The following is an 18,465-nucleotide window of genomic DNA, read 5'->3' as shown; positions in this document are numbered from 1 at the left end:
CAGGGCCCAAGCACCTGGGCCATCCTCCACTGCACTCCCTGGCCACAGCAGAGGGCTGGCCTGGAAGAGGGGCAACCGGGACAGAATCCGGCGCCCCGACCGGGACTAGAACCCGGTGTGCCGGCGCCGCAAGGCGGAGGATTAGCCTAGTGAGCCGCGGCGCCGGCCTCTGTTATTTTTTTCTAAAGATTTATTTTATTTATTTGAAAGAGTTACACAGAGAAGTAGAGACAGAGAGGTCGGTCTTCCATCCAATGGTTCACTCCCCAATTGGCCACAACAGCTGGAACTGCACTGATCCAGAGCCAGGAGCTTCTTCCGGGTCTCCCACTCAGGTGCAGGAGCCCAAGCACCTGGGCCATCTTCTACTGCTTTCCCAGGCCATAGCAGAGAGCTGGATCAGAAGAGGAGCAGCCAGGATGCGAACTGGCGCCCATATGGGATGCCAGCACTGCAGGTCAGGGCGTTAACCTGCTGCACCACAGCGCCGTCCCCCCCCTCCCCCCCCGCCGCCGCCCCATTATGGTTTAATTGCTCCCAGACCCCAGCACTAGCAGCAGCAGGAAATCAAGGTGTGAGTAGGAAGCTGTTCCCATGTATTGAACGGAAGTCAGAACAACGACATCAGGAGATGGGGCCCTCAGTGTCATCTACAGTGTGGCCCCGAGGTCAAGCCTGTCTCCCTGCCAAGGAGACACCTCCAGGCCCCGCGCGATGGGAGTGTCCCCAGGATGAAGAGGTCAAAGGCAGGGTCATCCTGCTGCTCGGTGGGACCCGCATCCTCCCGCGACCCTGGGCTCAGGAGGCCTCTGAGGCAGGGAGAGTGGCCAGCGGGTGCCTGTGGGACTGGTGGAGGGGGGACATCAGGGAACAGGAGGAAACCTCTGCAGCCTCCAGCTGTGCTGTCCTCGGGGGGCTGGGCCCCACTCCAGGGTCTGGCTCTGCTTTAGCCCCGCGGTGCTCTCTCAGACGGGAGTTCAGCCCCCCTGGGTACCCAGTGAAGGTGGACGGCATTCACCAGCAGCATTTCTGGAGCTCTGGGCTGTGCAGCAGCTAGACCCCAGGATAAGCGAGAGTCAGAGTCTACAAGGAACAAGTGCACAAATCCCTGTCACTAGGGGGCAGCCTGGGGCTCAGGACAGCAGTGGGAGCAGACGTCCCACACTGCCCCTTGGCAGCGAGATGCAGTCTGTCCCTGCACGCCCTGACTCTCGGCATGGCTTTCTGCATGAAGTTCGAGAAAAGTGGGATGCTTCGTGCAGGGATGAGGAGCAAGGGTTTTGTAATTAAATGTGAAGTCCGGGGGGAAAGCTGGCTTTGCACACACGCAGACGTGGGAGCCCAGCCCAGGGTCAGGTGCATTCTGCAACGTGGGCCACCTGGCCACTCTCCTCTGTTGAAAGCCTCGGCTGTATTCCTCTGGGCGGCGGGAGTGGGGCCTCTGACAGCACCTGCAAAAGCAAGAACGTTCTCAGGGGAAAATCACCCCTGGGAAGGCCAAGGAAAGCAATGTCTCAGGCGGGCAGGAAGTAGGAGCAGAACCCGGAAGGTGGCCACCCAGCAGCAGATGCATCTCTGCAAGCTGCTCTCTGCCTCAGTGTCTTGGCCTACGAAGCAGGAAGATTGTCCTGGCCCTGTGCTTCCTAGGGTGGGAAACTGAACAAGTGTGGAGAGTGAAAATGCTAGTGCCAGATCACTTCGGAAATAATTCAGAGGGGCCAATTTTTCGGTTTTGCTTTTGGCCTTACCTACTACATACTGTGTCCTTCCTCTGGCTGTCCTGTGTCTGTCCTCAACCCTCAAGGCTGTGCCCGTCACCTGTTCTCTCCCCATTCCTCCCCACTTCGGCTTGTTCTTCGTCAAGATCAAAAGCGGTTGGCCATGTTGTCTTCTCCAAGTCGTCTGCTCAACTCCCCTTCCTGCTGCCTGGTATCCCATTGTCGCTCTCAGAGGATGCACAGGGCAGAACTCAAAACAATGAAGCTACAAGAGTCATAACCCGAGAACAAGGTTGGGATAGATGGGAGATTACAGATGGAGCTCCGTTGCCGTGTGTTGGGTGAGGTGGTTTTGCCTTACTAGGAAGGCTTTGCTCAATTGTCTCTTAGGTAAAAGAGTAGAATCCCAAATAATCTGAAATTGAAGGCAGTACTGAAATAACTAATTCAAGGATATACTGAGAAAGGGATCCTGGAAGCTGGCGTTGTGGCATAGCAGGTTAAGCCGCTGCCTGCAACATTGGTATCCCATACGGATGCTGGTTTAAGACCTGGCTGCTCCACTTCTGATCCAGTTCCCTGCTAATGCACCTGGGAAAAGCAGCAGACGCTGGTCCAAGTGCTTGGGCCTCGGGTACCCACATGGCAGACCTGGAAGAGGTTCCTCGTTCCTGACTTAGGCCTGGCCCAGCCCCAGCCGTGGCTGCCATCTGGGAGTGAACCAGTGGATGGAAGATTCTCTCTCTCTCTAACTCTAACTTTCAAATAACTCAAGCTTTTAAAAATAATAAAAGAAAAGAAAGGGATCCTGGAGTCAATTCAGACAACCGCAAACTGTTGATCCTAGAAAGAGTCTTATTTGCAGGGCAGGCATTGGGTGCAGTGGCTTAAGCCACCACCTGTGTTGCCTGCAGTCCACAGTGGAGTGCTTGGGATCAAGCCCCACCTCCACTCCCAATCCAGCTTCCTGCTAATGTGCCTGTGAGGCAGCAGATGATGGCTCAACTACTTTGGTTCCTGCCACCCATGGGGAGACTCGGATAGAGCTCCGGTTCCTGGCTTCAGCGTGGCTCAGCCCTGGCTGTTGCAGGTATTTGGAGAATGAACCAGATAATGGAAGAACACTCACTCTCTCCCTCTCTGTTACTCTGCCATTCAAATAAATAATTTAAGTCAAATAAATAAGACTTTTAAAATATATGGCAGGTGTTTGGCCAAGCATTTAAGACACCACGTCCCATACCAGAAGGCCTAGGTTCATGCCTGCCACCAGATCCTGACCCCAGCCTTCCTGCTAATACAGAGCCCAGGAGGCAGCAGAAGGTGGCTCAGGGACTTGAGTCCTTGCCACCCATGTGGAAGACCAGGACATTGAGTTCCTGGCTTCTGGTTTTGATCAGGCCCAACCCCAGCCATTATGGACATTTGAAGAATAAATCAGCAGATGAGAATATACATATTCATTCTCTCTCTCTCTCCTTCTGCCTTTCAAGCTGCTGCTAGCAATGCCAGCCTCTGGCCCCTGCTCCTGATGTGGAAGACCTGACAGGAGCTCCAGGCTCCTGGCTTCAGTCTGGCCCAACCCAGACCATTGCAGCCCTTTGGGGAGTGAACCAGCAGATGAAAGATCCACCCCCCTCTTGCTCTCACTCTCTATCATTCTGCCTTTCATATTTTAACTAACCCTACCAACACCTTCTTGTCCATAAAAATACATCTATAGCCAAAAAAAAAACACCCAAAAACAACGATCTGAGACCATTCTTTTTCTCCTTATCTGTATTTTACTTTTTCTTTTTTATTTGAAAAGGAGAGAGAGAGAGAGAGAGAGAGAGAGAGAGAGAGAGACGGATCTGGTTCACTCCCCAAATGGCCAAAACATCCAGGGCTGGGCCAGATTAGGGTCAGGAGCCTAGAACTCCAGCCAGGTCTCCCATGTGGGTGCAGGGGCCCAAGCACTTGTGCCATTTTCTGCTGCTTTTTCCAGGTGCATTAGCAGGGAGCTGGATTGGAAGTGGAGCAGCCAGGACTTGAACTAGCACTCATATAGAATGGCACCAGCACTTACATAGGTTACCAGCCTTGCAGACAGTGGCTTACCCCACTGTGCCACGACACCCACTCTTGTATTTTACTTTTTCAAATGTAACCAGATGTCTAGTAGTATTACAGACAGGAAGAAGGAGACTCCAGGAAGTCTTAGAAGATGGAAGCTGTCTTGCCCCAGATTAGTTTCTTCTATCATCACTCTGTTCAAGATTCAAAATCCCAGAAAAGTTTCAAGTCTCAGGCCCCCTCCCACTGGGGAGGTGAGAAAGGGTTGGAAATGTCTTCCAAATACTACTTAAGTATTGGGAAGGCAAAGGTTTGTGTTTGATATCCCCCACTGCTTCCAAAGTTGTACATGATGAGGGCGAGCCCAGTTCCTAAGAGGAATGAGATGCTGTTAAGAAATGGGAATGGATGGAGGTGGGCAGGCCAAAAACCAAGAAACTTCCACTGCTGAGACTTCAGGACATGAAAACCAGCTCACTGCATACAATGGCCGTCTTCTAAAATGTATTTAACCAATCGCTACTGGTAGACAACTGAAGTGGCCGAGAAGAGAACAGAGCCTGTGAGAAAAGACTTAAAAAGACTATAAGGTTCTTGGGGCTGGCAATATTTATTTATTTATTTATTTGAGAGGGAGAGAGAGAGAGAGAGAGAGAGAGAGAGAGAACGCACTTCCATCTGCTGGTTCACTCCCCAGGTGGCCGCAATGGCTGGAGCTGGGCCGATCCAAAGCCAGGAGCTTCTTCCAGGTCTCCCATACGGGTGCAGGAGCCCAAGCACCTGGGCCATCTTCCACTGCTTTCCCAGGCCATAGCAGAGAGCTGGATTGGAAGTGGAGCAGCTGGAACTCGCACCAGCGCCCATATGGGATGCCAGCACTGCAGGCAGCAGCTTTACCCACTATGCCACAGCGCCGGCCACAGGACTAAGATTCTTGAGGTATGAATAGCTGTGCCACATTCTCATCAATAACCTCACTTTGAAAAGAAATCTCAGGCCAGCGTTATGGTGTAGTTGATAAGCCGCTGCCTACGATGCTGGCAGCCCATATGGGCACCAATTTGTGTTCCGGCTGCTCCACTTCCAATCCAGCTCCCTATTAATGTGCCTAGGAAAAGCAGTGGAAGAGGGCACAGGTGCTTGGGCCCCTGCACCCCATGGATGGAAGATGTCTGTCTCTCCCTCCCTTTTTCCAAAAAATAAATACTAAAAAAAAAAAAAAAAAAAACTTACAGAGCAAGCATTTGGTGCAGTGGTAAGTCACTGCTTAGGACATCTGCATCTCCTACAAGAGTGCCTGCTTTGAGTCTAGGCCATTCCACATCCTGGGAGGAGGCAGGTGAGGGCCCCAGCTGGTGGGTCCCTGCAACCCACATAGAGACCCAGACTGAATTCCAAGTGCTTTGGCCTGGCCCAGCCTTGGCTGTTGTAGATATCTGAGGAGTGAACGAGCAGATGGAAGATCTTTCTCCATCTGTCTCTCTGCTTCCAAAATAAAATGAAAATAAATAAATTTAAATTTAAAAAAGAAAACCTTGGATCTTCCCCAGTGCTAGGGTACATGATCAGTGCTCAGTAAACACAAACTCAGTGAACAATTTTTTTTTTTTTTTTTTGACAGGCAGAGTTAGACAGTGAGAGAGAGACAGAGAGAAAGGTCTTCCTTCCGTTGGTTCACTCCCCAAATGGCCGCCACGGCCGGGGCTATACCGATCCAAAGCCAGGAGCCAGGTGATTCCTCCTGGTCCCCCATGTGAATGCAGGGCCCAAGCACTTGGGCCATCCTCCACTGCCCTCCCAGGCCACAGCAGAGAGCTGGACTGGAAGAGGAGAAACCGGGACTAGAACCTGGGGTGCTGGTGCCGCAGGCGGAGGATTAGGGAAGTGAGCCGCGGCACTGGCCAATTTTCTTCCTTTTTAGAGGGCTCCCTCCCTTGTTCTCTGGGTCAGTCTGGTGGGGCAATGCCTTTGGCACTGAGAATAAGTACTCTCGTAGCACCATCTACTGGCATCAGAAAACCATTTCCCAAATCCTGACATTCAAAGTCCCATTTGAACATAAGTTATGTAGTCAAAAATAGAAGGATTTTGAACTAATGTTGATCCAAGTTGTGTTGTCTTTAATAAAGATGTTTGTCTCCAGCAAAGAAAAAATAAAAGACCCCACTCAGCTGGGAGTATTGTTCATGACCCTGAAATTCCTTCTCCCTTCAGGATTATAGTACCACAGATACCTGTTATCCATTAGACAGGGGAAGTAGCAAAGTACTGCCATTTCTGTCGTTTGTTTCCTGATTTAATGGATGGCCTACACCTCACGGTTCCTCCTGTTCGGCCTGTTTGTGAGACACATGGTGAGGCGCTGTGCGAATGAGCGTCCAGCGACAGTTCTGTGACTCTGAAGACTGTGCCCTTTGACGTTGATCCATCAGGTAGTGAGGAGCTCTGTCCATGGCCCTAACTGCTTGGACTGCTTACTAGCACCTACGGTATGATGTCTTGAGCAGTGAGCTCAGCCACAGTTCACAAGCCCCTGAAGGTGGTACCCACTGTGTTAACAGGTGTTTTATTAGAATTCAATTCCCCACCCTCCAGCAACACCCAATCTGTGGGCATCGGACCTAGCAGTTACTGTCTAGGTCCCATAGGAGGGTGCCTTGTTTTGATACTCCAGCTTTCTGCTAATGCAGACCCTGGGAGCCAGGGGTGATGACTCAAGTTTGGCTCTCTGCTACCCACGTGAGAAACCCAGTTTGAGTCCCTGGCCACTTGGCTTCAGCCTGTCCCCAACTGTTGTGGGAATCTGGGGAGTGAACCAGCAAATGAGGGCTCGCTCTCTCTGCCTCTCAAATAATCAAGGGGAAAAAAATACCAATCTAGTTAGGGGAACAAGTCAATGATATAGGATGGTGTTGACTTTAAGTGCTGTTAAATTACGACATTGCACTAGACCCATAGGATAAATACCCGGAGCCATCTGCAATTGTCACAATAAGAATAGGGGTTCTGCTGGCATTGCTAACAGAAGCCAGGGATGCAGCTACACATTATGCAATGCATAGGCAGTCCCAAGAACAACTACATTTTTGGCCCAAAACGTCAATTATGCAAAGATTGGAAAACTGGCACTAGAGCCTTAGGACCCAGGATGAGCAAGGCAGGTATGGCTCCCGCCCTGCCAGTAGCATGAAGAAATAATGAAAACCGAACACGGATGCGCTGAGGGAACAAACACATCTATAATTCAAAAACGAAAACACAACACCGCCACCTGGGACCACTCTCTTACACCATGAAAAGCATTCCGGGAGAGCAGAGACCACACCAGAGCCCTGCTAATCTGCCCCTCCCCCAACCCCGGAATCAACACCTGCATCTTAACAGGGTCCTGGCCATGGGAACGCCTGAGCAGCGATGCTCTGGCGCCTTCCAGACGACAGACGTGAGTCGTCTCCAAGGACTTGATGTAGACCCGGAACACGAGCAGCGCACATTCCCGGCGGCGGGTGCTACACGGGGGAAGAGTTCGCAGGGGGCAGTGTGGACTGCTAGTTTCAGCTCAGCCGCTCACTGTCAGACACTGTGCTAAGAGCATTGTAAGCTCCTCGGAACGCTGGGAGGTGAACGCCCCATGGCAGCCATTGCACAGGTAAGGAAACCGAGATACAGCGAGGTTAACCATCTCCCTCAAGGGTCCCGACGGAGCTGAGCGCACGGACTCGGGCAGCCTTATTCTTCACCGTAAGCCGCCTACAAACAACCGCTTCCATCCACACCCACACCAAAGCCGCAGCTCCCGGAGCTCCCAGCCCAGCGAAAAGGAGACCTCGCGCCTGCGCAGAGCGCCCGCCGGAAACGCCGCGTTGACGCGACAGCGGAAGCCCCAGGTGCATTGTGGGAAACGTGTTACTGTTCCCAGCTGATCCGCGGAAATGTAGTTTCAGTGAAAGCAGCTGGGTTTAGAAAATTGTGAAGGAAGCTCTGTGTAACTACTGTCAGGAATCAGGGTTGGCAGGCCCTCTTCGCAGCGGTTCCCGGCTGTAAGTAGGCGCCGGCCGTGCTGGTCCTCCAGAGTGCGGGCAAGTACGCATAGACGTCTCTATGGTCAAGTAAACGTAGAGCGGCTCCTCTCGGCAACAACTGGTGCGGTGCGCATGTGCAGTAGCTGCCGCTGAAGAAAGATGGCGGAAGAAGAGTGAGTGTTGGATGTTTTGGGTTTCTGGAGCGGGGCGTTGAGTATCCGATTCCATCCACGTGTTTATGCCTCGTTGGCGCAAACTAAGGTGGACTGTAGAGCAAGGACAGTTTAAAATGTTCTAGGTTACGGAGTGTGGGGGTGATGAGTGAGGCGCTGTAGGGCTGAGACGGGAAGGGGTCGTTTTGATGTTCGGGTTAGCTCCAGGGGCGAGGATTGACTTTCTGCAGCGGTGTAGACAGTGCGAGATTTCGGATCACCCACTCTTTAAGTAGTCACCCTGTATATGGGTCTACACTTGCCCCAGTCCCGTTGAGTTTCACTAGAGTCTTAATCGCTGCCAGAGTCTATGAAAGGCTTCGGTATTTTCTAAATAGATAAAAAGCCTCACTGATGTATACGAATCCAGCGACCTGGGGATTCCTGAGTTTTTAAGGCTTTGGGGAACGAGTGAACGTTACGAACCCGTTTGGAGATCGAAGGGTTCCCAGGAATTTCAGTCCTTGGGGCTTTTTTTATGGACGTGTTCCCCAAAGCCTAGGATATGGTTTTGGTGGGAACAATCCACTGAGTGTTCGTTTCATACATATTATTGCTGCTAATCTCAAATTTCTGTATCAGGCAAAGAAAAAGGATTCCATTGGTTCCAGAAAATCTCCTGAAAAAGAGGAAGGCTTATCAAGCCCTCAAAGCCACACAGGCAAAGCAGGAGCTTTTGGCCAAGAGGGAGGTAATGCCGGGAAGCCGGGAAAAAGGCGTTGGGATCTGTATTTGGTGAATCTTACTCAGCACGCATTGGTCTAGACTCGCCTTGGACAAGCCCCCACCCGCCCCATTGTTTCAGATGCTAAGTGTCTGGAGATAAGTATTTAGAGAACAAGAAACAGATGGTTGTTTTGTATTTCGTGGCACTTAACATAATGTTAGGTTCCATAAATACTTGTTGGTAAACACTGGCTGAAAGCACATTAGACTATTTATTTCTCAGAAATCTTAAGGATTCGCATTTTCTCATCTTTTCTTGGATTTCTCACTTCTCCCGCATGCTAGGATATTGCAATGAATCCGTGGGAAATGAAATTAAAAGATAACATTCTTTTGGTGCAAAAAATTTTGGAAACATACATATATTGGGTCTTCAGAAAGTTCATGGAGGGGTAGGAGTATAGTCTATCAGCGTTCCACATCGGAGTGCCTGGGTTCATTCAGTTCTTGGCTCCAGATCTGAACACCAGCTTCCTGCTCGGCAGACCCTGGGAAGCAGCAGTGAGGGCTCAGGTGATGTGGGCCCTCCCACCTGGGAGTGAAGACCCGCTTGAATTCCTAGCTCCTCTTGGCTGCTGTCTGCCAGGCACCTGGGGAGTTAACCAGCAGTTTGGGATTGGCTCACTCTCTCTCCCTCTGCCTCTCAAAAAAAATTCATAGGAATATGTACCTTATGTAAAAACTAAGCATCAACTTCAAAATTTTGGGCACCATAAGAAAGAAATCTTTTTTTTTTTTTTTTTTTTTTTGACAGGCAGAGTGGACAGTGAGAGAGAGAGACAGAGAGAGAAAGGTCTTCCTTTGCCGTTGGTTCACCCTCCAATGGCCGCCGCTGCAGCCGGCGCACCGCGCTGATCCTGGCAGGAGCCAGGAGCCAGGTGCTTTTCCTGGTCTCCCATGGGGTGCAGGGCCCAAGCACCTGGGCCATCCTCCACTGCACTCCCTGGCCATAGCAGAGAGCTGGCCTGGAAGAGGGGCAACCGGGACAGAATCCGGCGCCCCAACCGGGACTAGAACCCGGTGTGCCGGCGCCGCAAGGTGGAGGATTAGCCTATTGAGCCACGGCGCCGGCAAGAAAGAAATCTTAACTCCATTAAATACCCTCATAAGAATAGAGGAGGCTTGTTTGCTTGTCCTTGTAGAACACAGGGAGAAATACACTCTGTCAGTATCAGGAATGACAGCTGTAGGCATACAGATGACTGTAGGCAGAACATGCTGAAGATGACCGTCTGTCTTCTCTGACAGAGGAAAAGAAAAGAATTCAGGTTTAAGCGACTGGAGTCCTTCGTGCACGATTCCTGGCGGCAGCGACGGGATGCAGTCCGGCTCCGACGACTGAAAGTGAAACCTCGTGCCTTGGAAATGCCAGACAAGCATTCCTTGGCCTTTGTTGTACGGCTCCAAAGGTAGGGAACTGGTTGAGTTTTGGATTCCTTGAGGCTAGGGCAAACTTGATCCAGCGTTAGGCCCCTGTCTGGGAAGATACAGAGATGCTAGACCCCAAGCCCCTAAGGCAAATCGTGCCTGGAATTTAGAGTTGAGCACAGTGCAGAGTTTCTGTCTGCAGGGTTCAAGTAAGTGCCCTCAACGGGAAGGGCAGGGTAGTGGAGGCGGGGTGTTTGAGGATGCCCTCACTAAGGCAGGAACTTGAACCTGGACCTGAAGCACGTGAGGTTTACCAGGCACATGTGCAGAAGTTGGGGGGGTGGGGGCGGTGAGCCCTCCTTGTAGGAACTGAAACAGTGGAGTGGATAGAGCGTAATCAGCACTGGGGGGCACTTTCCACACTTGCTGGTACCGTCTAGCCGCACGTCCAGCTCTGCCACCTGCTGTGAAATATGTGGGTCTGAATATCTGACCCCGTCCTCTTCACCCCACTTATCACTGCTTATGAGCCCTTTCTCACTGGATTCCCCTGCTGTCCCACTCAGATCTGTGCTAGCCACCGCCCTCGGTGACTGTCGGGAAATCTGACTGTGTCTTTGACTTAAAACCTTGAGTAGCTTCCACTGTGTGTAGAAACAAGTCCAGCTTCCTTAGCCAGTCATGGGTAATCCTACATACCTTCTACCCCACAAATTCAGGGATCCCCTCTACGTTCCCATAGCACCCCAGACATTGCTGCACATCACAGGTAAGTGATGTGTTTACTGAGAGTGTCTCCTGAAACTGAGCTTTTACTATCATTTTTTAAGATGTGTTTTATTTATGTGAAAGGCACGGTTAGATCTTTTTGAAAAAAAAAAAAAAAAATTATTTATTTGAGAGGTAGAGTTACAGACAGTGAGAAGGAGAGACAGAAAGGTCTTCCTTCCACTGGTTCACTCCCCAAACAGTCACAATGACCAGAGCTGAGCTGATCTGAAATCAGGAGCTTCTTCCGGGTGCAGGGGTCCAAGTGCCTGGACCATCTTCTGTTGCTTTCCTGGGCTGTAGCAGAGCTGGATCAGAAGAGGGCAGCCAGGACCCGTGTAGGATGCCGACGCTGCAGACGGCGGCTTTACCCACTATGCCACAGTGCTGACCCGAGGCATAGTCAGATCTTTGATTCACTGGTTCACTCCCCAGATGGCCACAATGGCTCAGGCTGGGCAAGGTTGAAGCCAGGAGCCTGAAACTCTCTTTGGGTCTCTGTTGTGGGTGACAGGGGTCCAAGCACTTGGGCCATCTTCTGCTCTTTCCCAGGCGCATTAGCAGGGAGCTGGATCGGAATCTGGCTTGTCACAGGTGACAGTTTAACCTGCCACACCACAACGTTGCCCAAAGTGAGGTTTTCAAGATGTGGTCTGTGTCTTTCTGTGTGGATGCCCAGGGCAGTAGCCCACATTGCCGAGTACTTGTGGAACTGACCTGAGACAGAGCCTGACTGTTGCCGTTCACTTCAGGATTAACGGGGTGAGTTCACTGGTGGAGAGGACCATTGCAAGACTTCGCCTGAAGAAACTGTTCAGTGGCGTCTTTGTCCAGGTCACCCCCCAAAACCTAAAACTGCTGCGGATAGTGGAACCTTACGTGACCTGGGGGTGAGTAGGATTTCCATGTGAATTCACATCAGCTCGCAGGCGAGTGTGTTAAGTGCTCAGGGTTTCCTCCTCCAGGCTCATTCTGCTGTGACCACAGTCATCAGAAATCCAGAACCCTGGGACATGGGAGGGGTCAGCCATGCGGACAATGGTCTGCAGCAGCAGAGCTGGGCTTGTTTGCTGGCAGGCAGAGGCTCAGGTGGGTGAAGGAGGTTAGTTCTTAACTTCCGGAAGCTGAGCTGGGGCAGTGCTTGTGTGACAGCACTGCTCCTCAAGCACTAGACGCAGCAGAGGCACGGGTTTCATTTCCAGCTCCTCCACACCCTAGCAGACATCACCTGAGGCCGGAGTCGCAGACTTTCAGCCGGGTCGTAGTCTCTGTTCTTGCATGCTTGTTTTTTCCCAGAGAAATTTTTTTGCTCGGTGAGTATTTGTATCCAAAAATTTAATTACATAGTCAGGGCCACTCTAGTTTTTTAATCTCCTCCTTCCTGGATTCCCAAGCTCCTCGGCTGGAATGGAGTGGGGGAGAACTTCCCAAACCTTTCCCCTCGGCCAGGCTGCAGGACTAAGTGACCTGTGTGCTACACGGAGCCCACTGAATGTAACGTGACCGCGGTACTGCAGTGGCTAAGGCTCTACTTTATTCTGCCTTCCATAGATTTCCAAATCTGAAGTCTGTCCGGGAACTCATCCTGAAACGTGGGCAAGCAAGGGTCAACGATAAGAGCATCCCTCTGACAGACAACACCGTGATTGAGGAGCACCTGGGTAAGTGCTGTGGTTAGGGGTCAGTTAAGGCAGAAAGCGGGCGTCTTGATGTTGGACCCACGGTCTGTCTTTGGGGTCCCAGGAACCTGCCATAGCGCCCAGCTCTGCATCTAGAGCTGTTATGCTAGACCAATGTCGAATAAAGGAATTTGTGCCCTTGCATTTCTTAGGGAGATTTGGTGTCATCTGCTTGGAAGACCTCATTCATGAAATTGCCTTCCCGGGGAAGTATTTCCAGAATATTGCGAGGTTCCTGCGCCCTTTCCAGCTGTCAGTGGCCCGTCATGCTAGCAAGAACAGAGTGGGCTTCCTCAAGGAGATGGGCTCACCTGGCTATCGGGGTGAACGCATCAATCAGCTCATCCGCCAGCTGAACTAGACCCAGGTGAGGCAGGGCACGGCTGCCCTTGGCGGACTTGTGATGAACCATTCCTTGCCGTGGAATAGTTGTTTTGTTTTTGTTTTTTACAGGTAGAGTGGACAGTGAGAAAAAGAGACAGAGAGCAAGGTCTTCCTTTGCCGTTGGTTCACCCTCCAATGGCCACCACGGCCGGCGCACTGCAGCCGGTGCACCGCGCTGACCCGATGGCAGGAGCCAGGTGCTTTTCCTGGTCTCCCATGGGGTGCAGGGCCCAAGCACTTGGGCCATCCTCCACTACACTCCCTGGCCACAGCAGAGAGCTGGCCTGAAAGAGGGGCAACCGGGACAGAATCCGGTGCCCCGACCAGGACTAGAACCCGGTGTGCTGGCACGCAAGGCGGAGGATTAACCTATTGAGCCACAGCGCCAGCTGGAATAGTTGTTTTTGCATTTACTCTTTGAGAGTATTTCAGAGTAGCCTTGACTCTGGAGGGGAAGAGGAGGCTGGTCTCATGGATGGAGACCTGCTTGGAACAGTGACTGCCCAATCAGATCATGAGGCTGTGCTTATCCTAAGAGTTACAGGCTAAAAAATGTTCACTAACATGGAACCTTCTATATTGCTTTGGTCATTTAGCCGGAAATGGAGAAGAAATATTATTTTAAAAACTAGGGCCAGTATTGTGGCATAGCAGGTTAAGCCTCCACCTGCAGTGCTGGCACCCCATATGGGTGCCAGTTTGGAGTCCCAGCTGCTCCACTTCCAATCCAGCTCCCTGCTAATGTGCCTGGGAAAGCCTGGGAACATGGCCCAAGTGCTTGGGCCCCTGCACCCGCATGGGAGACCTGGATGAAGTTCTTGGCTCCTGGCTTTGGCCTGACCCAGCGCTGGCTGTTATAGCTATCTGGGGAGTGAACCAGCAGATGGAAGATCTCTGTCTCTTCTCTAACTTTTCCTCTCAAATAAATAAAATCTTTAAAAAGTAATAATTTTTTAAGAAAAAAATAAAAAACTAACTTCAGGGCAGATGTTTAGCCTAACCATTAAGACCCCTGCATCCCACATCTAGGTCTCCATACCTGGCTCTGGCTCCCGACTCCAGCTCTCTGCTGATAACAGAGCCTGTGGGGCAGCAGGTGATGGCTCAAGTACTTGGGTTCCTACCACTCAGTGTGGGAGACCTGGATAGCGTTCTCAGCTCCTGGTTTTGGCTGGCCAAGCCCTGGCTGTTGACATTTGGGGCATGAATTAGCAGATTGGAGTTCTCTATGAATCTCTAATAAATTGATTTTCAAAAATAATTTCCGCCGGCGCCGCGGCTGACTAGGCTAATCCTCCGCCTAGCGGCGCCGGCACACCAGGTTCTAGTCCCGGTCGGGGCGCCGGATTCTGTCCCGGTTGCCCCTCTTCCAGGCCAGCCCTCTGCTGTGGCCAGGGAGTGCAGTGGAGGATGGCCCAGGTGCTTGGGCCCTGCACCCCATGGGAGACCAGGAAAAGCACCTGGCTCCTGGCTCCTGCCATCGGATCAGCGCGGTGCGCTGGCCGCAGCGCGCCGGCCACGGCGGCCATTGGAGGGTGAACCAACGGCAAAGGAAGACCTTTCTCTCTGTCTCTCTCTCTCACTGTCCACTCTGCCTGTCAAAAAAAAAAATAATAATAATTTCCAAAAAGTTGAAGAAATCTGAACTCTCTGAAATTGTTTTTTATGCTGCTGTTACTCTCGTAATACTACAGTTGTGTTTTTCTTCCTCAGGATATCTGGAAAGATTTTTTTTGGAATTATTATCAAGTATCTTCAGAGAAGATTTTCTTCCTTATCCCCGGAAATTGGAAAGGACAGATCAAGGGAAAGATAGTTGTGATCATGGCAGGCACCTCATCCCTACCCCGTTCCAAGGAGAGGTTCCACTGTCTTCCATCTTGGGTGCTGCCTCCTCTGGACTCAGCACCGACCATTGAAGAAGGAGTCTTCCTTTGTCACAGCTTCTGTCCTGGCATTTGATTTTGGTGAATGACTGGCCGGAGCATCTGTCAAGATTTCCCAGGACTTGGGGGCTGCCAGGGCCTTGTTTTGAAGAGACTTGAAATACAGTTAGGAAGCAGAGCACCAAAACAGTGCTGTGTCTGCTGTGGATCCATGTTCCAGCTGCTCAGTGACGACTGCAGGCACTCTCACTTGGCTGGCTTCTCAATGTGTCTGATGGCTTTTCTGTTCTAGCTTGGAGCTGCCGTACTCCTTTTCTTAGCTCAGAATTTTTCAAAGGAAGGATCCCTTCACCGGGCAAACACATACCCAAAATTTTACTTGGAATTTCAGGGAGCTCATAGAACCCCTCTCAGGCAGCTGAGCCCCCGGGGCGAAGAAGTCCGGCTCTTAAGGAGGGTTGGTCTCCCAGGCCTTCATCTTGCTAATCTCTGGTTCCGTATCCTACAGAATACCAGAGTTGACCAAGGTGGCTTTTCCCCATCAAGCCAGTTGGGTGTTTTCCGCTAGCACACTGGCAGCTCTTGTGGCTTCTTGTGCCATCTGTAAGTCTGGAAATGCCCACCCTTTCCCCCTCTGGCTTGGGGGTTGAATTTCCTGGTTTCCCTGATGATTAAGCATCAGATCAGGAAGTGGCGAACCATTTTCTCAGTTTGGTTTGAGTGAAATTAGCACTGGCTTTTTAAGGCCCCAAATAAACAGCTTAGTTGGACCTTTTCCTTTCATATTCTAGACCCCAGAAGTCTTGCTCTTTATCCTGTTGATGACATAATAGGCCAGCAACAAGAGTTATGGGGAAATTAATCCTGGGGAGGGAGGGGTCAGTCAGTCAGTACATCTTTGTCTTTCATCAGCGGTCCAGCCCTAAATTGCCTCAGCTTGTGATCTAAGCAGTTGGTGAGGATGTGCCAGGCCTAAGTTAAACAGGAAAACCTGCTTTAGGGCTGTGTTCCTGGGTCCCTTCAAATCAACTTTGCTTTAATTTTGGCTCATGGAGCCCTTAAACATAGCTGTGAAATGAGTTAGCAGTAAAACAATGCATTAAAACATGCCAGGTTGTGAGGTAATTAATTAGGATGGTTGGCTCCAGAGTTCACCTGGCAGAAGATGTCACTCTTATACTGTAAAACATTGTGAAATCGGATTACTTTAAAATGATGTATTACCAAGTCATGGAAAAACAGTCGTGAGTCTGAAAACACAGGCCTTGTACCTCAGACCTGTCATACTAAATACGAGGACAGGCTGGGGTTGTGGCACAGTGGGTTAAGGTGGCTGCTTGCAATGTGGACATCCCATGTAAGGGCACCAGTCGGATCCAGCCTGCTCCACTTCTGATCTGGCTCCCTGCCACCCCTGAGAGAGACCTGGATGGAGAGTGCTGGGCTGCTGGCTTTCGCCTGGCCCAGCCCAGCTGTTGCAGCCATTTAGGAAACAAACCAATGGGTGGAAGACCTCTCTCTCTCCCCCTCTGAAAAATATTTTTTAAAAAAATAAATATGGGAACAATGTCTCTGCTCTTCTGCACAATGAAGCTGATACCCTCTAGCCAGTCTGGTTATTGAATTATGCCAAATAGAAGTAAGTGTATAGTTCTTCGTGAATAAAAAGTTTTCATAAGAATCGTGCTGTTCTTAATGTACCACGACACAGTTTCCTGGACAAATGGGACTAGATTTATTGCTAGGAAAAGCTAGCCTATGACACAGTCCATGAGGGGGTGTTAGTATGTATTGTTTGCAGTAGTCAACCTACACATCGGGTGTCTTGTAGGCTTTGTAGACGGACAATCCAGTTTAAGGAGCAAGAGTAGATGCAGTGGCATCACAAGACAGCGATGGGAATTTACTCTAATTCTCGAGCCCCTTGTCTGATCACCTGGCTCCAAGACCCCAAGTCAACCAAAGTTAGCTTTTTAAAGATGGTTTGGAATTTCAGTGTCTTTGAACACATTCTGAAAAGGTTAAAAAAAAAAAAAACTTTTATTGACTATCTGGAAAGTAGCCATCTAAGATGCAGATGCCACGTGGCTCCTAGCTTTCCATTACTACCAGAATAAACGGACCCCCGAGTAAAGCACTTCCGATCCCCCACATAACCCCTCCCTGTGGATTGGCCTGGGCAGGGTGTTTGAAATGAAAACGCACCGCGGGCAGTAAAGTATAAGCTTTGCTTCAGTTGCATGTAAAGAATCGAAAAAGGATTTTTTTTCTTAACGGATGGTTACGGTTCAGAAATACAAATACAGCACATCCTGATGATGCTTCCAGGATCAACTCCAGCTGAGAGGCCACGGCTGGTTATCCAGGGTCGCGAGTTCCTGCAGGACGCCGCCACGCGCCCCAGGTCTCAGCGGCAAAGTCCCTCGAACCTCAGGAACCACAGTACTCATTTCCGAAGGTGCCGCTGCTGCCTCGGCGGGGCCGGTCCTCTAGCCAAGAGTGGCCGGGGCCTGGGGCCCCGGGCCGAGGGCGGACGCGCGCGGCGGGTCAGTCGGGCCCGCGGCCTCCCAGGGCTTGGGCTTCCGCGGGAGCACGGACGCCGTGGGCTCGCCATGGGTCGCCGTAATGTGCAGTTTCTCCAGGCCCGGGACCTCCTGGCCCTGCTGAACCACCTGCAAGAGCTGCGCCAGGGTCATCGAGGTCGGGGCTGACCCAGCGGGTGCAGAGCCTCCGCCGGAGGAGCTCAGACTGGGAAGGCCCTCCATGTTGGGCCGCGAAGCATGACGGGAAGGCCGAGAAGCAAACACTTCCTGTGATGTGGGCGCAACCATCGTGAGAAGAGATGAAGGGAGGTCGTAGACCATACCAAGCCCAGACGGGGAAGCACTTGACTGGCCGGCTGCGCGCAGAAACGCCGCAGAGGCAGACACGGCGGGGCCCAGCCCAGAGTTCCCAACGTGGAAGGTGCCTGCCTCAGAACAAAAAGGCATAGACTGCCAAGCTGTGAAGGGCAGGACAGAGCGGAACATGCGTGCAGGCGTGCCGCCGCGGGTAGCACGCATACCTGCTTTCGTGCCACGTCCTGCCGTTCCCCGTTCCTGGTGCTCCCGAAGGCGAGGGCGGGCGGCGAAGGCCGGCTGCTGGGCCGGTCCATGCCAATAATCTTAAGGTTTCTCTCGTTGAAAGCGAGCCTGACCCTTTGACCACCACCTTAACCAAATAATCAAGCTTGATTATTATTAGAAGGACGAACTAGCTTCATTTGTCTCCTGCTGTGATGCTTAAGAAGCATACAACTCTAGTAATCCTCTCAAGAAACGTGGGGCCAGCACTGTGGTGCAGCGGGTTAACGCCCTGGCCTGCAGTGCTAGCATCCCACGCGGGTGCTGGTTCGAGTCCCGGCTGCTCCACTTCCGATCCAGCTCTCTGCTGTGGCCTGGGGAAGCAGTAGAAAATAGCCCAAGTCCTTGGGCCCCTGCACCCACGTGGGAGACCCAGAAGAAGCTCCTGGCTTCGGATCAGCTCAGCTCTGGCTATTGTGGTCATTTTGGGGGGTGAACCAGTGAAATGGAAGACCTCTCTCTCTGACTCTACCTCTCTCTGCAACTCTGTCTTTCAAATAAATAAAATAAATCTTTTTTTTTAAA

At 51.4% G+C, this 18,465-nt stretch overlaps 2 protein-coding genes across 2 annotated transcripts; one reads left to right on the top strand and one right to left on the bottom strand.

The window, feature by feature from the left end:
• The first annotated feature begins 7,624 nt into the window (after positions 1–7,624).
• Positions 7,625–16,499, top strand: RPL7L1 (ribosomal protein L7 like 1). The gene is made up of 7 exons (XM_051855713.2): positions 7,625–7,968; positions 8,590–8,698; positions 9,982–10,142; positions 11,622–11,759; positions 12,421–12,530; positions 12,701–12,915; positions 14,646–16,499. The coding sequence occupies exons 1-6, from the start codon at positions 7,955–7,957 to the stop codon at positions 12,907–12,909; spliced, it is 741 nt and encodes a 246-aa protein (XP_051711673.1). The 5' UTR covers positions 7,625–7,954; the 3' UTR covers positions 12,910–12,915; positions 14,646–16,499.
• A 528-nt stretch (positions 16,500–17,027) lies between these two features.
• Positions 17,028–18,032, bottom strand: PEX39 (peroxisomal biogenesis factor 39). Its single transcript, XM_051855718.2, has one exon. The coding sequence runs from the start codon at positions 17,878–17,880 to the stop codon at positions 17,308–17,310; it is 573 nt and encodes a 190-aa protein (XP_051711678.1). The 5' UTR covers positions 17,881–18,032; the 3' UTR covers positions 17,028–17,307.
• Positions 18,033–18,465: the final 433 nt, after the last annotated feature.

The sequence above is a fragment of the Oryctolagus cuniculus genome, chromosome 5, assembly GCF_964237555.1.
Source record: "Oryctolagus cuniculus chromosome 5, mOryCun1.1, whole genome shotgun sequence".
Classification (NCBI taxonomy): domain Eukaryota; kingdom Metazoa; phylum Chordata; class Mammalia; order Lagomorpha; family Leporidae; genus Oryctolagus; species Oryctolagus cuniculus.
The sequence above is the reverse complement of the archived record's forward strand: the minus strand, read 5'-3'. Positions and strand labels throughout refer to the sequence as shown.